At 46.5% G+C, this 20,294-nt stretch overlaps 3 protein-coding genes across 4 annotated transcripts in view; 1 reads left to right on the plus strand and 2 right to left on the minus strand.

Moving 5' to 3' along the window:
- Positions 1-3,948: 3,948 nt before the first annotated feature.
- On the plus strand, positions 3,949-9,174 carry si:ch73-233m11.2 (NACHT, LRR and PYD domains-containing protein 3). Its single transcript, XM_027006417.3, has 9 exons — positions 3,949-4,450; positions 4,818-6,387; positions 6,934-7,095; positions 7,216-7,383; positions 7,470-7,643; positions 7,839-8,012; positions 8,137-8,310; positions 8,522-8,689; positions 8,808-9,174. Exons 1-9 carry the CDS (start codon positions 4,405-4,407, stop codon positions 8,875-8,877), a joined length of 2,706 nt encoding a protein of 901 aa, XP_026862218.2. The 5' UTR covers positions 3,949-4,404; the 3' UTR covers positions 8,878-9,174.
- A 2,185-nt stretch (positions 9,175-11,359) lies between these two features.
- Positions 11,360-16,142, minus strand: gpd1a (glycerol-3-phosphate dehydrogenase 1a). The gene is made up of 8 exons (XM_035521912.2): positions 16,009-16,142; positions 15,240-15,417; positions 14,632-14,772; positions 14,287-14,425; positions 14,027-14,139; positions 12,634-12,870; positions 11,884-11,990; positions 11,360-11,669 (listed from the first exon to the last, which is right to left on the minus strand). The coding sequence occupies exons 1-8, from the start codon at positions 16,050-16,052 to the stop codon at positions 11,573-11,575; spliced, it is 1,056 nt and encodes a 351-aa protein (XP_035377805.1). The 5' UTR covers positions 16,053-16,142; the 3' UTR covers positions 11,360-11,572.
- Positions 16,143-17,075: 933 nt separating this feature from the next.
- The window catches only part of asic1a (acid-sensing (proton-gated) ion channel 1a), a 15,618-nt gene continuing 12,399 nt past the window's right edge, over positions 17,076-20,294 (minus strand). Inside the window, exons 8-10 of one of the 2 annotated variants that reach the window (XM_027006438.3) lie at positions 20,131-20,270; positions 19,580-19,659; positions 17,076-18,775 (exon numbers count right to left, since the gene is read on the minus strand). In XM_027006438.3, the coding sequence (XP_026862239.2) occupies positions 18,659-18,775; positions 19,580-19,659; positions 20,131-20,270 (337 nt within the window). In that variant the 3' untranslated portion in view covers positions 17,076-18,658. The remainder of the gene's footprint in view (positions 18,776-19,579; positions 19,660-20,130; positions 20,271-20,294) is intronic. The other variant, XM_027006439.3, reaches the window with a different exon arrangement.

Here is a 20,294-nt window from a genome sequence, read left to right on the forward strand (position 1 = left end):
ATATATATATATATATATATATATATATATATATATATATATATATAAAATATGCAAATGTGCTCGAACTAACAGGTTTCTTGCTAGCCATTATAGCTATTGGTGGCATTTTTGGATGAATTATTCCTGTACAAAACTTAGGCAGGGTTGGGTTCATCCCAAACCCAGTCTCACATGTTCATCAGGCTCCTCCAGCGTTTCTGCTCTCCAGGCCTCAAGGGGGTGCTGGAGGGTTTGAGATGGCTCAGAGGAGGGAGGGGTGGACAGTCTGGAGGGGAATTCCAACCATTTGTCATTTACTTTTAACTTGAAAGGCAGAGCATTTTGAAGCCAGCCAGCTCACACCAAAGGACTACAATATCCACAATCCCCTTTTACTCTGCCCTGCTCCCTTCTTGTGCTGCTTCCATGTTACAACTGGATCCACTGTGAATTTTTTTCAATGAGAAGAAACTTTCATTTCAGGACTGCTCTGCCCCTACATATGTACGCGTGGATGCCCTCGTCAGTAGAATCGGACACTTTTATGCAACCCGTGTTGAAGGTGATCGTATCAGGTGAGGCCTTGGCAGGGCTCTCTGGCTTCAGAGTGCTAGTGTCACTTTTCAAGGCCTTCAGATTTTTGTCATGAGCAGATAACCACCACACCAAACCAGACTGTTTAACAACAGTAAACTTGAACTCTATTATTCAGATTTGTCCTTCTATACCAAAATAACGAAGGCACTTAATCAGTGCACTTAAGTGCAGGAGTGCTGACGTGGAGATGTTTGTTTGAGAATGAGACAGTAAACGCCCCCTTCCAGAGGTTTGCACCCCACACCTAGGAGGGTGTTTGTAGGAGTCATTGAACCTCCCAGACTCGTCTCATGTTCAGATTTTAAAGTTGCCGTCGGGAACACATTTAAAACGAATTCGAATACCAAGTACCTGGTTCCTCTGTTAAGCAACTGGTGTCATTTGACATGGTGCAACAACAGATCCAATATTAAAACTACAAAGGTATCAAGGCCTTCACATTGTGCTGGCATATTTGAATGAGAGTTGAGAGTGTGTGAAGCACCTTTGTGTAATAAAGCACACGGGAGGAGGCTGTCATACGGTTATGCAAGCACAGGTTCGCCCGTGTGACAACTCCTACTAGCCAGAGAATGAAGCGTTGAAAATGTTCCCTCTCGTAAGAACCCAACTACTGTTCAGTCTGGCCATACAGTCCTGAAACTGAAGCCCAGAGGGTACTGCCACATGCATAAACGTTTAAGACCCTTTAAAGCAGGGGAGAAAAATCTTTTAAAAAGCAAGAAAAAAAATGGAAAAGCATTCCAGGGGAGGAAAAAAAAAATCAGAAAAAGTTATTTGGAAAAAGTCTTCCAATGAAATGTAGCTGTATGAATGTGTGAAATGTTCTTTAAGTTTACTTGCGTTGCGTTTGGGCATAACTCCAATGGAGTCTGTGCCACAGTGTTTGAAGCTCTGTTTAGCATTTATTATTGTTTTATTGTTTATTTTTGTTTGTATTGTATCTGTAAGCAGATGCTGTTCAGGTGTTCAGGTGTATATTCATGTTGATGTACCTATGCTGTGCAAGATGGAATGTGTAGGAGGGGGAAGATGAATCCCCAGTGCTATATTCTCGTGTGTCCTGAAAAAAAACCAAACAGTTGAAATGAGGAAGCCAAGCCAGCGGGGGCAGTGTGTCACTAGTTACCTGCATGTCCTTTAGTGGTAGTTTGGTTTGTTCCCCCCATGAACATTTGATGACGTGGGACTAAACAGGAAACAAGACTGGGTTGTTTGTAAAGTGACGCTTCTTGGTCTGCTCATCTGTATTCAGACTTAAACAGGCTTGTACTTGTTTTCAAACATGAATGTCACCAGTAAGATGAGGAAAAAAAACAAAGCAACCATCCAAGTATATAACCCTGTTAAATGTTAAATGAACATTGCCTGTTTGGTAATGGGGGCGGGGGGGTGCATCAACTGAATGACAGTCCTTGTGTTGTGCCTGTGAGCTGACAATTGGACACTGATTGTAATTTTTTTAAGATCTTTCTACAAGTATGTTTTTGTGGAGGTTTATGTCTTACAGTAAGACTTACTTGAACTGTATATGCAGCCGTTTTCTCACATTGTACTCGGGGAAGCTACCTTGCAACAAAAGTCATAAGCTGCAATAAGGCAATCACTTTTGATTTGGGGGGAAAAAAAAATCATCTTGACCACTTCTCAATTCAGTATTTCATATGCCATTTTTATTTTGGATTATCCTGTCCTGTTTATACTGCAGAGATACCAAACTTTGGAGTTGTTCTTGGATTTGCGTTCATAGAAGTCTGGCATTGGGCGTCCTTTCTACATGCTGACGCACGCCCAACGCCAGTCACCCACTCCTCCCCATACAAGTTATGGACTGCCTTGAGTTGGATGTGAATCCAGTATCCCCAGACTTATTTTGTACTCTTTCATGTGAAGTGTTGGGACGGCATTGTTGTGGCTTGCATTACAACCCCATTGTGAGAGCCAAGGCAAAGCTCACGACAAACATGCTGTGTTTGGGGGGGGGGGTCTTGAGAGGACAGGAATGTGGTTGAGATTAAAGGAGCTTGGATAGCTTTTGGGCTCCCTCGTTGTTTTGCCATGTTAACGGGGACTCCCGTAGCCCGTCCGCTAGTCCAGGAGTGGTTCAGCACATTTACCCCAGCCCACGGTACTCACGGGACAAATGGCAAACACAAGCGGATCTTTCACCTTCAGTCCACTGAACCCGGAGCAGACTCCGTGACTGCTCACTGTGGCTGCTCCTCCACCTCTGGACATCCGCGCCTGGTTTGGGCTTTCTCACAGGACAATAAGGGGAAAAACCCACATAAAGAAGCACTTTACTGTACCATGTGACTGGCTTCAGTTCACTCGAAGCAAAACTTATGACTGTTGTTGCAGATTTTTGTATTGTTTTCTAAAATAAAAATAAACACAGCAAATGCTTTGACCCCACAAGCATCGTCTGACCTTTTGTTGTTACTCTGTTCAGGTACCTTATTGCTCATAATCTATTTCAGACCTCTTAAGGATAAAGTGTGTTAAGATAAGGTTACCCTAACACGTGACCTGTGCACATGTCTATTCATAACTGCATGGCCGCTGCAAACAGTGGTGATGTCAGCACAAACGGCGCGTGACTGACCGAAACCCCTGGCGTCTGGTAAACTCAGAGCTCGGAGCGATGCTGAGGGTTGCCTGGCGCTCGTAACACGTGACGGTGAGCCGATACCACTTGGTATTGCCACGTAAATTACATGACCGAAATCGTTTTGGAGCCATAGTTATTATTTAAGTAAAGTATTATAACCATGTAACTATAAGTGGAAAGGTCAGAGGGATTCTATGCACATGCAAGCATGCTCGCGCGCAGGCTTCACCAGGCTCGTGGTGTGTGTCGCCCTCTAGTGTATCGCACTTTGGTTTGGTCAAAATAAAGCCCCGAGTCAAGCTTTATCCAATACATATACACATGTAACACTTCGGTATTGTGTACACGTACTCCTGTACCTTCTGCCTAATTGGCTGACATGGCATTTTAACTTTCATTTGATTGATGTTTAAATCTTTCTCTGAATATTTATTTGATTGTGTTTGTGTGACTTGCCCATTCGTCTCCTTTACACTCACATCACCAGAGAAAGTGGGTGACCAGAGCCGGGAGTAAAGCATATCGACAGTGGCAAAACAAAAGCCCTCACTCAGACCCATCTATGTCTGCTTCACAGACGTGTTTTACACTTATTTAGGCAGTCTATATCCTCGTGCATGTGCAAACTAACCCATCTCAGTGCTGCAAACGCCTGCGTTAAACCTGTCACAATATAACTTACTCGTCAGTCATTTTCATCCTAGAAAAGTAGGTGATAAAAGGTGAAGCTTATTAATTCCCGCCTTACCACGGACAGATCACTAGTTCTGCAGCCTGTCACCCACAGCTCGAGCACGCTAGCGTGGGTAACAGTGCAGTGTTGATCACGTAATCCTCTGAATCTTTAACATCGAAGCCCATTTCTTGCACCTTCAACGCACCTTTTTTTTAATTATTCCGACGACTAAGGAACTGCACGGGTTGTTTAATGCCAGTGCGCGCTAGTACCAGCAGGAGGCTTAAATGTGCAGCTCGTCTGAGCTTTTCTAACAGTGACGCCGCAATCGGGATTAATACTTTCCGTGGGAATTTGCTTATTTGAGCGAAAGTGTTTTTGCTTAAATATATTCGCTTACACGCGCTTGGGCGGGATTTGGACTACGGCCAGATAAACTATATTAAGCAACGTGGCGCTTTTACTTCCTTGTCCTGTCAGAGACGCTCATCGCGCGATAATAACGCGTGAGTAGTTTAAAACAGATGAACAGAGATTCATGTCTGCGAGGATGGACACGCAGTGCAGCACGGAGTTCCTTCGTGGTAGGCGCATGAACTCTCTCTCTCTCTCTCTCTCTCTCTCTCTCTCTCTCTCTCTCTCTCTCTCTCTCTCTCTCTCTCTCTCTCTCTCTCTCTCTCTCTCTCTCTCTCTCTCTCTCTCTCTCTCTCTCTCTCTCTCTCTCTAGTCCTAGAGGTCTGGACTCGCCTACAAGTCAGGTTTGTCGTGTTTCTAGCAGGTGCTAGAGGCTGCAGTCTTCTGTCACGGAAACAGATTTTCAGGCTTCACAGAATCTATTAACTCTCAAATGTCTCTCAGGATGTTTTCTCTGTCTCTGCCAAAAGCAGCTCTATCAGGTAAAACAGTTTCTCAAGACCAACTTCCTTCATTTGTTTTGTTTCTTTCTGTCAGAGGTGCAGAAGTTGCACAAGGAAAAGTTGAGAAACGACGTACTGAACTCAGTACAGCGCAGCTCTCTTTTAGGAGGCCAGTCTGCCAAGGAGGTGATTTTAGGCAACCGGTACACAGCCCTGTCAGCCAGCCTGAGTGAGGAGGCCAGCCTGGTGGAGGATGGGACGTGGGAGGCCCTGGAGGTGCTGCTTACAGAAGCGTTCGCCGCAGGCCACGAGAGTCTCAGAGTGATGCTGTGTGGTGGAGCTGGAATGGGCAAGACCATAGCAGTGGAGAAGCTTATTTGGGACTGGGCTGCCGGCTCGTGTCTGCAACACTACACACTGCTGCTGCGTGTGTGTGTGCAGGCGCTCTGCATGCCTGGAGACAGTTTGCAGGGGGTGCTACTGAGCACACACGCGCACCTCTCTGCTGAGGCCCTGACACTAGCTCTGCAGACACCTCACAAACTGCTCCTGGTGCTGGACGAGCTGGACGGCTTCCTCTTGGATCCCCCCCCCTCAGACGTGCTGGTCTGTGACCTGCAGCAGCCAGCAGGGGGTGCTGTGCTACTGCACAGTCTGCTGCAGGGCTCTCTGCTGCCTGGAGCATCACTGCTCCTCACCTCCAGAGAGCCTGTCATCCTGGAAACAGTACAGAACATCTACATCCTGGGCTTCTCCCATGCTCAGAGGCGAGCCTACTTCCGAGGGTTCCTCGAGGTGGGCGTGGAGGAGGTTCTGGATCGCTGTGAGCGGGCGGTGGGTGTGGCCGAGCTGTGGGCGTGTCCCGCGTTTTGCTGGACACTGTGCCAGCAGGCGCAGCAGGAGTGTGTGCCCGACACGCTGAGCGAGCTGCTCTGCATGGTTACACACACACTCCTCCAGGAGCACGGCGTGGATATGCAGACAGCCAGGGAACTCCTTGCTGGCCTGGGTAAACTCGCAAACCACTGCACCCACCTCGACCTCCTCTGCTGCACCCGCAGTGACCTCATCACATGCGGTCTGGAGCCCTTCCTCACCTCCCCGATCCTTTTTGCTTTCCTGCACATGGTTGGATGTGATGTCACTTCCCCTGATGGCACATTCTCCTTCTTGTCTCCGGTACTCCGAGAGTTCTTGCAAGCAGTCTCCTTTTATGTCAGCCAATCAGAATATGATGGAGGCGGGATCCTGGAAGAATATCAGGACCTCTGCCTTGTGTTCTTGGCTGGCCTTTCGGACCCAGTGCAGCGGAAGCTTCTGGAAACATCCGCGGGGCCGCTCGGCAGCGACCGTCTGTCGGAGTTCCACCGGTGGCTGATGGGCTTGGCCGCACAGGTGTTGCCAGGCTACGGGAAAAGAGAGCACTGGCGTGTTTTGCGTCTTCTCCATCATGCCCACAGCCCCGCGCTGATCCGAGAGAGTGTGGCATCCTCTACGTGGAGGGCGATCAGCTACAGTGGCCTACAGGGACCAGACTGTGCCGCACTGGCGTTTGTAGTGAGCTGCCTGGGAGAGATGGAGCACCTAAACCTGTACATGAGTGCGTTGACGGAGGAGCAGGCACAGAAGATCACACCTGCTGTTCAACTGGCTAAGTCCATCAGGTTAGTGAGAGAGAGAGAGAGAGAGAGAGAGAGAGAGAGAGAGAGAGAGACATGGAGGATGTGAGGTAGATGTGAGGTAGGGAGGATGTGAGGTAAATACGTGGTAGGGAGGTTGAGGTAGATGTGAGGTAGGGAGGATGTGAGGTAGATGTGAGGTAGGGAGGATGTGAGGTAAATACGTGGTAGGGAGGTTGAGGTAGATGTGAGGTAGGGAGGATGTGAGGTAGATGTGAGGTAGGGAGGACTATGTATGCTTTGTGTTTTTAAAACTTTCTATGGTAAGTTGTAGAGAAAAATGAAAAATTAAGAAAAGAGAAGTATTCTTGGTCATTGCTGTCAAACTCCATATGTTTGTATATTGTAAGAAATATATCAAATAAACTCCCATCATGTAAAACACAGATTATGATGAGAAGTATTTTAAAGTTGCGTTTTCCGCTGAAGGGATAATGAGTGCGATGGTTTGGTGGCTTTCTTCCCGTTTCCAGCCTCACTGTTTAGCCACTTTTGCAGACTCCCTTTACTGTGTGACCTTTGACCTCCCAGTCTGTCCCAGAGCCGCGTAAGTGTGGGTGTGATCACGCAGTTTGGGCGGGCGATGAGCGAGGGGCATGTCAACCAGCTGGATCTGTCTTACTGCACACTGGGAGATGAAGGAGCCCAGAGCCTCTGCACGTCCCTGCAGCTTTCCAGGCTGCACACGCTGACGTAGGGACCATGTACACCGAAACACTCAGCCATCATCCAGAGAGCAAACATGACAGAACACATTAGATTGGTGTCTGCGTGTGTGTGTGTGTGTGTGTGTGTGTGTGCGCGCGTGTGAAGGCTGAGATCCTGTGCTCTAACCCCAGTGTGTAGTGAGGCGCTTTCTAAGTTGCTGTGTGGCTCCAAGCTGCGTGAGTTGGATCTGGGTGGAAATGAGCTGCAGGACCAGGGAGTGTCTCGTCTCCTCAGTGCGCTGGGGCCCTCAGTGTGTGCACTTCAGGAACTCAGGTTCTCACTCTCTCCCTCACACAGACACACACACACATTCACCAAGTCCAGCCTTTATGCTCATGTGGTGTGTGTGTGTATTCCAGGCTTGATCGCTGTGCCCTGAGTGGCGCGTGTGTGGCACCGTTGTCCTCGGCGATGTGTGCCGCACTCTCTGTGCTGAGGATGCTGGACCTGAGTTGGAACAGTCTGGCTGGTGACAGCTTGGAGCTCCTCTCACAAACACTCCAGTCAGGCTGCTGCTGCCTGACCACGCTGAGGTAGCACACGCGCGCAGACGTGCACACACACACACGTGCGCGTACACACACACGTACGCACACACGCACAGTACAGTAGTTGTGCCCAGCTCTGGTCCTTCAGAGTTTATTTCCAACCCTAATCTAACCCTGGTCCTGTTAGCATGACATCATGATGACTTAATTTCCCAGATTCCCCATGTCCGTCCTCTGCAGGTTGTTCGACTGCGAGCTGACGGATTCGTGCTGCTCTTCCTTAGCAGCTGCTCTCCAGTCAGAGAAGTGCTGCCTGGTCGAGCTGGATCTGTCCGTCAACGAGCTTCACCAATCAGGAGCCATTCTCATCTGTGATGCGCTCAAAGCCCCCAGCTGTTCCCTGGAGAAGCTATGGTGTGTGTGTTTATAGAACCTCTCTTTTTAGGGGATTATTTCTGTAGTTTGGTTTCGTTTAGTCAGATGTTTTCTTCACTCCTATCTTGTTGTATTTCTGATGTGTGTGTGATGTTTGTTCCAGTATGGTGAGGTGTGAGCTGTCGGATGAGGTCTTCAGTGCGTTGGGCAGTGTGCTGGGCTCTGGTGTGTCCAGATTAAAACATCTTGCAATTGGATTAAACCCAGCAGCGAGCGCTGGTGTGAAACACATATGGAAGGCCCTGAAACACACTCACTGCAGGCTACAGCATCTCGAGTAAATCTCTCTGTCTCTCTCTCACACACACACACACACATGCATACACAAAATACAGGGCCTCAAGTGAGTCTTAACACATACATACACACAAGCAAGCATTACACAAAGCATTACACAGCAAGCTGCAGTATCTGAAACATGTCTCTTACACCTATGCACGTTACATAACACGAATGTCTGCTTGTTTTTGCTTGTCGCATCTCTGCAGTCTTGAGATGATGGAGTTGACAGACACATGTGTTGATGAGCTCTGTGAAGCCATTACTGCTAACAACTCCTTAACAACCCTCATACTGAAGAACAACAGCCTAACCGATGCTTCCGTGCCACGAATGATCAAACTTATTCAAGACCATCCAATCATGAACGAGCTCAAGTAAATACCAAAGAACACCACACAAACACTTACACACACTACAAAGCCCTCTCCAGTGTTGTATACAGGGACACATGGTCACACTTCTGTCTGATTCAGTTTGTTTCTTCTCCTCCAGTCTACAGTACAATGACTTCTGCGAGGATGTTTTTGACCTGATGGAGAGGTTCCCTGCAATAAAATATTAAGGCAGCTGGCAGGTTGTGATGGGTCACCGTGTCTGAGGAGACCAAGGACTAGCTGGCGTGTTGGTTTACAGATACATGTTTTAGCTACTTGGGTAGCTCAGTGCATATTTGCAGAGCATTTACTATTAATACCGTATTAATTGTTGAGCACTTTTTAATAACCTAGTTGGTGTATTTCTGTGTCTTTCAGATCTTCTTAAATGCTGTCATTCTTAAATCTTTTAATACCAGCTCTATTTTTGCATATTCAATCCTGCAGAAAATTAAATTTTGACTGAAAAGTTAATCTTTTATTCACCATTCTGTGTATGCTCCTGAATTTCTTTTAATATATTTTATTTACTAGTGACAGCAGTGCATGTGACATCAGACCAGGTGTCTTAAGATACAAAATCCACCAATGGTATTAGTGTCTTCATTTGATCTGGATGACGCGTCTCCACGTCTCCAAGCCCTTAGTCCAGTGGGACACGGGTTATGTGGGTAAGGGATGGCGTGTAAAATCAGTCTACTTCTCCCACCAACACTAAGCATGAGCTCCAAGGGGCAGCCAGGGCGAGTTTGTGCTCGGTAACCCAGAGAAACTGTACCAAAGCCAGACATCGTGCTGGCCAGGCCAAGAATACCATCGTGGACTCAAATCTTACGGCGCACCATGTAAGATGACACTCCTCTGCCTTTTTCCGAGCCTGGTTCAGTCCATTCTCGTTTTAACTACCCCCTTCGCTGCCCAAGGAGTTTGGATAAGTAATATAATACTGGTGTGGGACTCCAAGCATAAAATGAGACTATTTTTAAAAGCAGAGTTGAGAAGAGGGAAGCTCAGTCAATCTTCTACGTTACAGAGTGTTTGATAGGAAAATTCAGTGCAGGTCAAAGTCTCTCTTCTCAGGCTGAACAGTGACGGGATCCTAAAAGCCTTGATCAGGAACACACACGACTACCAGGCTGTTTTTAACCACAGTGACACGTGCGGTATCTACTCTAGGAATGTGAACATGAGTGATCCAAAATGGGCAGAGGTTTGCAAAAGCATGACTGCCTGACTTAGGAAGTCCAACTTTGTGCTTTTTTTTAATTTTTATTCCAAACCTGATTGTTATGGTATCAAAAAAACCCCCAGTGTATTTAGCCCCATTCACTCAGGCAAACCTTAATCCAGGGTTGTAACATTACCTTAACACACAATACAATTAATTCGCTGGCCACCACCTGCAATTACTGAAGCCAACCGAGGTCAGTTAAGGTGTGCAATGTCCAATATACATTGAATGTCCAGCTCGTTAGATGCCCATCAAGCATTGTGCTGGACAAACTTAGGCCTGCATGGATTACACATCACTGTCACCAGGCCTGTCAGGATTTAGCACATGAAACACCCGAGACAAGAACCGCTGAGAATTACGTAACCTTCTGGGTTAAATGGCAAACACTCGGTTCGGAATAGACCCCAAACAGAGTATCTCTCCAAGGAAGAGACGCAAAGAGGTGGAGGAAGCGCAGCGTGGCTGTACAGACACATTAACGCTCATCAAATCCTGTGATGAGTGTTCAGAACTGCTGCCTTAACACTCGAGTACTTGAAAAATGTCGAGCTGCCACAGGAAAAAGGTGCTTTATTAATACTGCATTCATAGGTCTGTTATATTTAATTTTCTCACTTTTTTGATGACATTTTCCAGTTTGAACTAGTTTTGCAGAAATGTACGGAATCTTATTTTCCCTTGTGGATCTTTGCATTGAACAACAGATATTGAATAAGACATAAAAACAAAAACTCCGGTGGGTGTTCATGACTTCCTGCTCACACTGGGGTCTCGCACCATACGTCTGTGTGAGTGTGAGAGTGATCTACCAGACGTCTGTGTGAGTGTGAGAGTGATCTACCAGACGTCTGGGTGAGTGTGAGAGTGATCTACCAGACGTCTGGGTGAGCGTGAGAGTGATCTACCAGACGTCTGGGTGAGTGTGAGAGTGATCTACCAGACGTCTGGGGGTTGGAGGTGCGTTCAGTGTCTTTGCTCTTCCCAGGATTGTGCTCTTCTGGGCTGAGGATGATGACATCATTCCTGGGATCTGTTGGAGCCATGCCTCCATCTTGGGGACTATAGCTCCCACTGCCCCTAGCACCACCGGGACAATTTTCCTGTTTTCTTTCCGTTTCAGTTTCTGATGTTTTTCTTTTGAATTAGGAGCACCTCTGTTTTTTATTTTTTATTTTACAGGCTTAGACTTCGACTTGGATCCTTTATGGAAAAATGATGTTGCCATATTTTTCATTTAAAAAAGCAAAGCATCTTATTTCCTATTTAAGTCTCAACCACTGCTGATCTAATTTCAAGCAATTTTATGATTTGCTTCAAACAAGTGATGTTATTGTGGTGCATGTGTCCAAGTGGATCAGGGTGCTCTTCTGTCTGTTTGGTTTTGGCATCCTGTTGTTTGAACTGGTAAAGTTTGCCCAAGATCCTGTACTACACACTTCTGTTTTTAATTGTAAAATTTATTGACACATTCACACAGTCCCTGTAACACTATTTCCATCTAAAAGGCTTACACAAACAGGTTTACAGCCCAGTGGTACAGTGTACACACACACACACACACACACAGTAAGCTACTGGAAATATTAAAGCTATTGTTCGCTAAAGGAAGCCCAGTTCTTCAGCACACTCAGTAGTCAACTCATGGTCACTCACAGATGTGCCGGGTGATTCTGTACACAGCTGATGAAGTCTGTTACAGGGCGACCCTCAAAGCAGATCTCGTACACAGCGTTGAACAGGGGAAACCTGGATATGAGAGAGAGAGATTTACAAAAACACAGAAGACTTCAAAAGAGAGAAGGAGAGTTACACAGCCAGAGAACACCACGTAGGACAAATAAGCAGAGTGGAGTGTTGGGTCAGGCCAACATCTAACCATGGCAGTGTAGTAACAAGCCCATGTGAATCACAGGAAGTGTGAGAGTCCTACGTGCTAAAGGGAGTGTGTGCTAAGACTCACTGGTCCAGCAGAGCTTTCTGTTCCAGGAGGACGTGGACTTCAGCCGCTGTGGCTGGACCCTGCAGTTTCTGTCCATTCATCATCTCCTTTTCCAGTTCCTCTAGTGACTAACACACACACACACACACGCAAGCACACACACGCAAGCATACACACACGCACGCAAGCACACACACGCAAGCACACACACGCAAGCACACACACGCAAGCATACACACGCAAGCATACACACACACACACGCACGGACGCAAGCACATGCGTGCACAAACACACGCGTGCGCACAAGCACACAGGACTATTTTTATACACTCTGTGTTCCAGTGTAATACTAAAGAAGTTGAGCTATTGCTGGCTGTACTATAATCATGCCATAGCGGCACATCCTCTAATTTATTTTCTCATTTCCTGTGTACCAAACATCTTTTATGGAGATGGTTCCTCCCCCTTCCTTGTTCTCTACTGTCCAGCCATGTGGGTGGATGACAGCGGAACAGAAGAAGGACTCCCAGCTGCACACGACCACATTTCTTATACCGCTGATGCACTTAATAAGTAAGTAAGTCTCTGCTCTCCTGACAAGGTCTTCAGAGACCTTGCGTGCTCTTAAAGGTCTGTGTATGTTCATGAACATCAGTGTGTGCTCCTGAAAGTCTGTGTATGCCTGTGATGGTCTATGTGATGAAGGCTTATGAAGGTCTGTATACGTGTATGGTCTGTGCTCGTGAAGGTCTCAGGAGTCGTTCACTCACTCGGCCGGTCCTGGCGAAGGCATCAGCTACACGCCGGTTGCGTCCTCCATAGCAGGTGGTGATGAGGTCAGCAATGCCGCAGCTTTCCAGGAAGGTCGCTGGGGACACAGAGTGTGCGCTGCAGAAGAGGCGAGTGAAAGCTACCATCTCCATCAGGCCGAGTCTGATCACCGCCGCCTTGGTGTTGTCACCGAAACCCAAGCCATCACAGAACCCTGCACCCACAGCCACGATGTTCTAACAGATACACACAAACACACGCAGCCAATCATGCATGTGCGCACACGCAGGTGCACCAGTGTGTCTGTGTAGAGCTTTTAACAACAAACAGGGTCTCCAAGAACCAGAAACCAGAAGTTTGTTCTACTGTGGCGGGTGTCACATCAGTCAGGAGCAGAATGACAGGGGATGCTGGGATAACATCAGGTGGGTCCACACACGCACACACCACACACACACACGCACCACACACACACACGCACCACACACACGCATGCACCACACACACGCATGCACCACACACACACGCATGCACCACACACACACACGCACCACACACGCATGCACCACACACACGCGCACCACACACACGCATGCACCACACACACACGCGCACCACACACACACACGCACCACACACTCGCACGCACCACACACACACACACGCACCACAAACACACGCGCACCACACACACACAATTGCACCACACACACACGCACCACACACACACACACACAAGCACCACACACACGCATGCACCACACATACACACACACCACACACACGCATGCACCACACACACACACACCACACACATGCATGCACCACACACACACACGCACCACACACACACATGCACCACACACACACGCACCACACACACACGCACCACACACACACGCACCACACACGCATGCACCACACACACACACGCATGCACCACACACACACACGCACCACACACACGCATGCACCACACACATGCATGCACCACACACACACACGCACCACACACACGGTCAAGCATACACACGCACACACACAGCCAGTTTTGTATTCCGCAAAGTTGGAAGACAAATAAGAGTTCCTCAGAGCACCAATACATCAAATATATAACTAAAAATCTTTAAATGCATTCATGTTTTCAGGGGCTCCATAAGTAGATCACAGTGCCCTCTGCTGGGCAGCTTACAGCAAGCCATAGACTGAATACAGGTTTTATAGCACTGCAGGGCCACTCCAGTATAGATTTACATATTACATATTGCACACCTTACATAATTGGATAATCATTTCTGAGAAAAGTAAGTACTGCTGTGACCTGGAAGTGATCCAGAGAAACCTAACTAAATTACAGATAAGAGGAATAAATGAGGTGAAAGGTCAACAAACCTTTAGGGCACCACAGATTTCAACCACTTCTGCTTCCTCAACCACAGTAACCCGGAAGTGATCTGTCTGCATCAGCTCCTTTAATAAGGTTCCTTGATCCTTATCTTTACAGCCTGACAGACACACACACACACACACACACACACACACACACACACACACACACACACACACACACACACACACGTGTGCACATAACTAAACAATCTGACTTACACAGTATGACTATGTGTTAAAAGCTTCCTTCCTGTTGATCTCACCAATGGTGGTCTCACAGAACTTTCCTTCAGCCACCTCGTTAGCGATGTTCGCTCCCATTAGCACACTAACGCTAATGCCCAGCTTGTCCCTAATCACTGCAGAGATCAGCTTCAGACCACTGGGACTCTCATCCACACCCTACACACACACACACACACACACACACACACAGACCACATGTATGATGATCTCTCTGTAGTTGCTGTGTCATGAAAATACAGACAGTGTTTCCCGTTTTTATGTACAGACTGCTGAATGTGTGAAAGTAAACTGCAGAAACACTCAGACACACACGCATGTGATGATGATGATGATGTGTTTGTGTGTGTGTGTGAAAGAGAGACCTTGATAAATGACATTCCAAAAGCATCTGGTTTAATCTTTCCCTGCATGGTGTCACAGACTTTGTGGATAAACTGATGGGGAATCACAAAGAGTAGAACATCAGCATGGCTCACGGCTTCACTGAGGTCTGCCACCGCTACCTGGGGAGAGAGAGAGAGAGAGAGAGAGAGAGAGAGAGAGAGAGAGAGAGAGAGAGAGAGAGAGAGAGAGAGAGAGAGAGAGAGAGAGAGAGAGAGAGAGAGAGAGAGAGAGAGAGAGAGAGAGAGAGAGAGAGAGAGAGAGAGAGAGAGAGAGAGAGAGAGAGAGAGAGGTTAGTTTCACTGAGTCACTGAATGCGGTCCCTGAGCTCTGCTGGACAAGAGCACACGTTTCAGTGCACATCTGCTCATCTGTTTGTTTTTCTCCCATTATCTAACTTAAGATCATTATAAACCAAGCATTACTGTTAGTATAACTGGATTATAATTCAGTATTAAAAACGATGAATCTAGGAGAGGGAGATAAAGAAGAGAGTAAGAATAACACCTACTGCTAGCCCTGACCATCACCTTAACCACTACGCTGCGCAGCCAGGAGCTGTTAAAGTGTTGAGAGCGGCTTCTCTTACCACATTGTCGGGGAGTTTGTGTCCAGGCAGGTATTTGATGTTTTCGTGCTCTGCGTTAATGATTTCTGTAAGTTTACGCCCGTTGACCAGCTCCTCGAAGACCCACATGGCTACGGTAGGGTGAAACTTTGAGTTTCGCTCCACGTTTAACCCAACTATCCTAGCAATGGCAGAACCCCTGAGAGAGAGAGAGAGAGAGAGAGAGAGAGAGAGAGAGAGAGTTCAGGCTTTTCTATATTTCAGTTAGTAGCTGACACCTTCCATGTGTCCTTCATGTGTATGCTAATTTCATCTAATCCTTGAACTATCCATGAACTCAGCGCACACAGGACGTCTGTACTGTTCTTTTCGCTCTAGGTTGGTTTGCTGAAGTCAGTTTATGTCAGTGTTTTGCTGTGATTATGCATTAATTCCATTACTCAAAGACAGCGCGGTTTCACTGAAAATACACAACTTTAACATGGATTGGGGTTAGAAATGCACATTTCTAATTACGTGAAAGCAGACGTGGCAGAAGGAACGCGGGTAACGCGCTGCGTAGTGAATGTTGGGGCATGCGTGCGTATTTGGTGAGCGCGCGCTCAGTGGGCTCGGACCCACAGCCACATTGAGCTAACGAGCCTCGTCCTCCCTTTAAACTACCCAAACCACCATCAGTAAACAATGTGACTTCAGTATTTCCGTCAGGTTCTTTCTTAAAAGAACTGAGAAATAAAAACATTTTTCTCAAGTTTTTAATTATTATTTGTTCATTTATTATTATTTTTACCAGTTTCCGGATCCAACGACGCAGACCTTCTTTGGAGTTGTCATCGCGAGCTGCACAACACTTCCCACGCTGCAGAGGCGCAAACGGGCACTCGTGGGACTCGTCAGAAGACGAGCATATAACGCGCGAGAGGACTCCGCCTGTTGCTGTCCTAGAATACCGCACGGTGGAGCTGCAGCTCAGCGCACAACCGGACTTATTTCGCCCTGGTGGCGCGCGATTTTTACGCGCCTTGGAAGATATACAGCAAAACTAATGATAATATAAGAGAGTCCAAAGACGCGTCTGCGTCCAGGTTTACAGCACCATGGCTGTTAGGATGATGGATGCAAGAGGAGAGCATACCAGGAAGAAACGAGTCCCGTAAATCTAAACACATTACGCTTTTAAAGAGCCCTAAACAGATAAACAGTTCAAATATTTCAAATGTAATATGTCTAGTTTTTATTTCTCTCTATATGATTGTTCTCATATATGCTCGGCGATGCCAGAATGTTGTGAAGCGCTGGTGACGTCCGGGAGGGCATAACTCGCTTCTGATTGGTCAGTGGCAGTGTTCCGCACGTGAAGCAGAAGCAAACGACCTGGAGATCACGCAGAGCTGCTGTGTTCCCACGTGACTGCGCTCGTCCAAGTATAGGAATGCTGAAATGAAGCGGCACTACCACCTGTTGGCCCTCGTGCATGATCTAACGTGATTCGGTCACCAGCACTTATATCCGTATAAGGATACATTTTAAACCCTGGACACACACACACACACACACACACACACACACACACACACACACACACACACACACACACACACACACACACACACACACACACACACACACACACACTCTGCTCCAAAAACCAACACCATCAGTGTGAGGTTAAAGATGCTAATATATTCCAGTCTAGTGACCATGGAAGCCATGTGATCAGTGGACAATTCAACAGGCAAAAATCCACGGTCAGTAATTCTCTCTGTGGCAATACTCTTCTGTGTTACATGTGACCAAAGCTGAGAGAGAAAGGGAGGCTTTGGCTCATAAGCATGTACACACTCAAAGATACACAAATGCCTTCCAGCAGTGCACAAAAAGCACATAACCTGATACATTTATTTTTAAGGAAATCAATCATATACACTACAGTAAGTGGAAAAGCATCAAACCAATACATATATCACTCTAGACCACTGAAAGCACTGCACAGTTCACTAGTTCTCATAGTTTACTCATTCAGATCTTAAAACAAATGTAACACAAAATATATCTGTTTGACACAGAAAGAATAGTTTGTGTGAAACGACACCTGAACTGCACTTAAACTGATCATCACAATAACTAAAGGCTAAAAGTATGTGTAAAGCACTACAGATATAAGCATGGAAGTCAACCTATAAGTAAGTGTTTGGCAAATTCCATCCATTTAGGTGGTTTAGTCTGGCCTGTAAGGTAGCTGTGAAAATAAGCTTCCTGTCTTTATAAACACCCTGTAGGGTGCAGGACACAAGCCGACAATTACAGTCATACGTACGCGCATGTGCATGGACAGTTACACACAGACAGACATGCACAGGAACGCACAGAGATGATGGCTTCACACATCTACACTCACACTGCACAACCTTAACACACATTCAGGCATGCGCACACACACACACACACATAATCAGACGCGCACACTACCACTCCTACAGAAAACATACAGCCGGACAAACATGTCATTCACATACATAAGGCCAGACCCAATGGGTACATTATCTCAGTTTCCTGTCACACTCAGAGCATGTGCAGACTGATGACATCATAAAACAGCCCACGGCAATGGGGCAATGTGTTGTAGCTTCTGTTGGCCACCCCCACGCGTCCTGCCCCGGCGTGGGCAGCTAAACCAAGGAGCAGCCTGACAGCCAAGCCAGTGGAGTTCCATTACTGCTTCATAAACAGCCTTCATTCCTCATAAACTCTGTTACCGAGCACTGACACTCCACACCTGGGCATTATGGGGATTTCTGTGGCTGGTTTTGTCATGGCGCCTCAAGCAGGGATTCTCCATCCCTTTTCTGAAGGTTCTGCACACCTCTGTGTGTGGGCCTCTGAGAGGCCTGATTCAGCTCATCCTGCGGAGATCAGGTGCTTTACGAGTAGAATCAGGTGGGGTGGAGCAGCCAAGCTGTAAGAACACAGATTGCCCAGGACAGTGGCCCAGAACCACCAGTTTAAAGGAAACTTCAAGTCCTAGACAATCATTGCTTCTCAGAGAAGACCCCCAGAGACCATCCATCCTGTACCTCACGTTGGTTTTAGATGTGAAAGCTTTTTACAATCACAAACAGGTAAAAAAAATACCTCTAAAGATTTTTCCCCCACCACAACTCATTGCTTTCCAATTTGAAGATTCAGGACACCTACACTAAACTGTCAGTTCACATCACATTCACCTGTTTGAGATGCTTGACAAAACAAAATCTCATACAAAAACTGAAAAGCTGCAAGACTGGAAAATTTTGATGTAGATGAGGAATTCCACCCAACAGTGGTGAACGGTGACGATGTAAACATGCAGGTCGGTCTTTTGAGACCAGAAGCAGCCCTGCTGAGCATTCCAGGAGCAAAGCTGGAAGATTACACTGCACAAAGATGTGAGCTGGACGGCTTCAGTGAAAGTTGGTGACGTGACATTTGACATCATCTAGACCTGGTGCTGTGGCATGACCCGATCTGTTGTTCTGATGCTTCTTGTCTGTACAGTGAAACAGCTTATATTTCACCACCTTTTTAAAGAGAGAGAAAGAAAGGATGAAAGGATGAAGGAGAGAGAGAGGAAGGGAGAGAATGAGTCAGTTTAAGGTCTGTCTATGTTCTTTCACTGTCTACAAACCCAACTCCTCATTTCAGGATCTGGTCTCACTGATGGAGAGTAGCACATATAGCTTGGTTCACCTTTGACCTTTCCATTTTAATTAATCTTGAGCACAAAGGCTTTGACTGAACTCAGAACATAGATGGGGATTGCCAGAAATCTCTGTGGTACATCACGACAACAGCCTTATTACCCTCACAGTGCAACAGAAATTGATGTGGTCCAAGTTTAAAATAACTGGTGTCTGGAAAAAGCAACAAAGAAATGAATTTTCAGGGCTTAATGTGCTTCTTTTTTTTGTTACGAGTCTGACATTTACAGGTCTATGTGGAACAATGTTCAAATAAGTTGAGAGTTGGTACATGACAGGTCAAGCCTAATTCCCTTGTTTTCCTAGAAATGTTTTGTTAAAATGAAATGAAATAATTATAATATTTAACTGACTAAATGTTGACTAAATGTAAACATTACAGCCCAGTATATTTGAATGAATGCTACATATGTTGTACTGTGTTTTGGGTGGGTTGCTGTTTCTGGGTGGTTGTTCCTACCATACATGCACGAGTAGACAAGTTTATGTGATTTTCTGTAGATGTACTTTTCCAAATATCCTGCTATATCACAGTCAGTTCAGTTGCAGTTGACAGGGTTTGTGATATTGATATTTTGAGATATTCTTCACAAACATGAGCACTTCACAAATTCAAGAACATACCTCATACAGATAGTCAAAGAGCTCCAAAATAGTGAGAATACTTGCGCCGATAAATAGCCCCATCTGTCCTCCAATATCACCTGGACAGACACACACACACATACACACATACAAAAGACAGATGACACTGATGAACAGCTGCCTACCAATTTAGAATCGCGTCATTTTAATGAAGAACTCTATTCATCACAATCTAAAGGACACAGACACTTCCTTGATGAGTATTCTTGTTCTAATTTTGCTACATCAGGGATTAAGGGTGAGATGAGAGCTCTGGTTGACTGCTGGCTGAATTTGGCATGCTTTCTCTCTTCTCCTCTCCATATCCCGTGAAACCTTCTGTTTAAGTGTAGCAGCAGTGTAGACCACAGTAGCTTGGCAAGTTGTCTTTTTCTCCCAGCTTCTGTACCATATAATTCCTCAACTAGTTGCCGTTACCAGCTGAACCAGTAAAACGGAGCGTGCTGACTGGAACAAAACCTTTCAAAACAGGCTAAACTCCAGCTTGTGGCTGGACAGGCACTAGAGCAGATATGTGGAGGAAGACAGACCATATGCCTGTGGTTCCGGAGACCTCCTCAGCCTGTAGGACGTCTTACCCAGCAGACCTGCCACCTCGTAGACCCTCTGCTGCTCAATGGTCTCGTAGTTCAGCGCCTCGAAAAAGACGTCCAGAACCAGGACGTTTTCTCTGTGGAGCACACAGACCTCCGTA

The sequence above is a fragment of the Electrophorus electricus genome, chromosome 25, assembly GCF_041902795.1.
Source record: "Electrophorus electricus isolate QZ-2024a chromosome 25, ASM4190279v1, whole genome shotgun sequence".
Taxonomy (NCBI): domain Eukaryota; kingdom Metazoa; phylum Chordata; class Actinopteri; order Gymnotiformes; family Gymnotidae; genus Electrophorus; species Electrophorus electricus.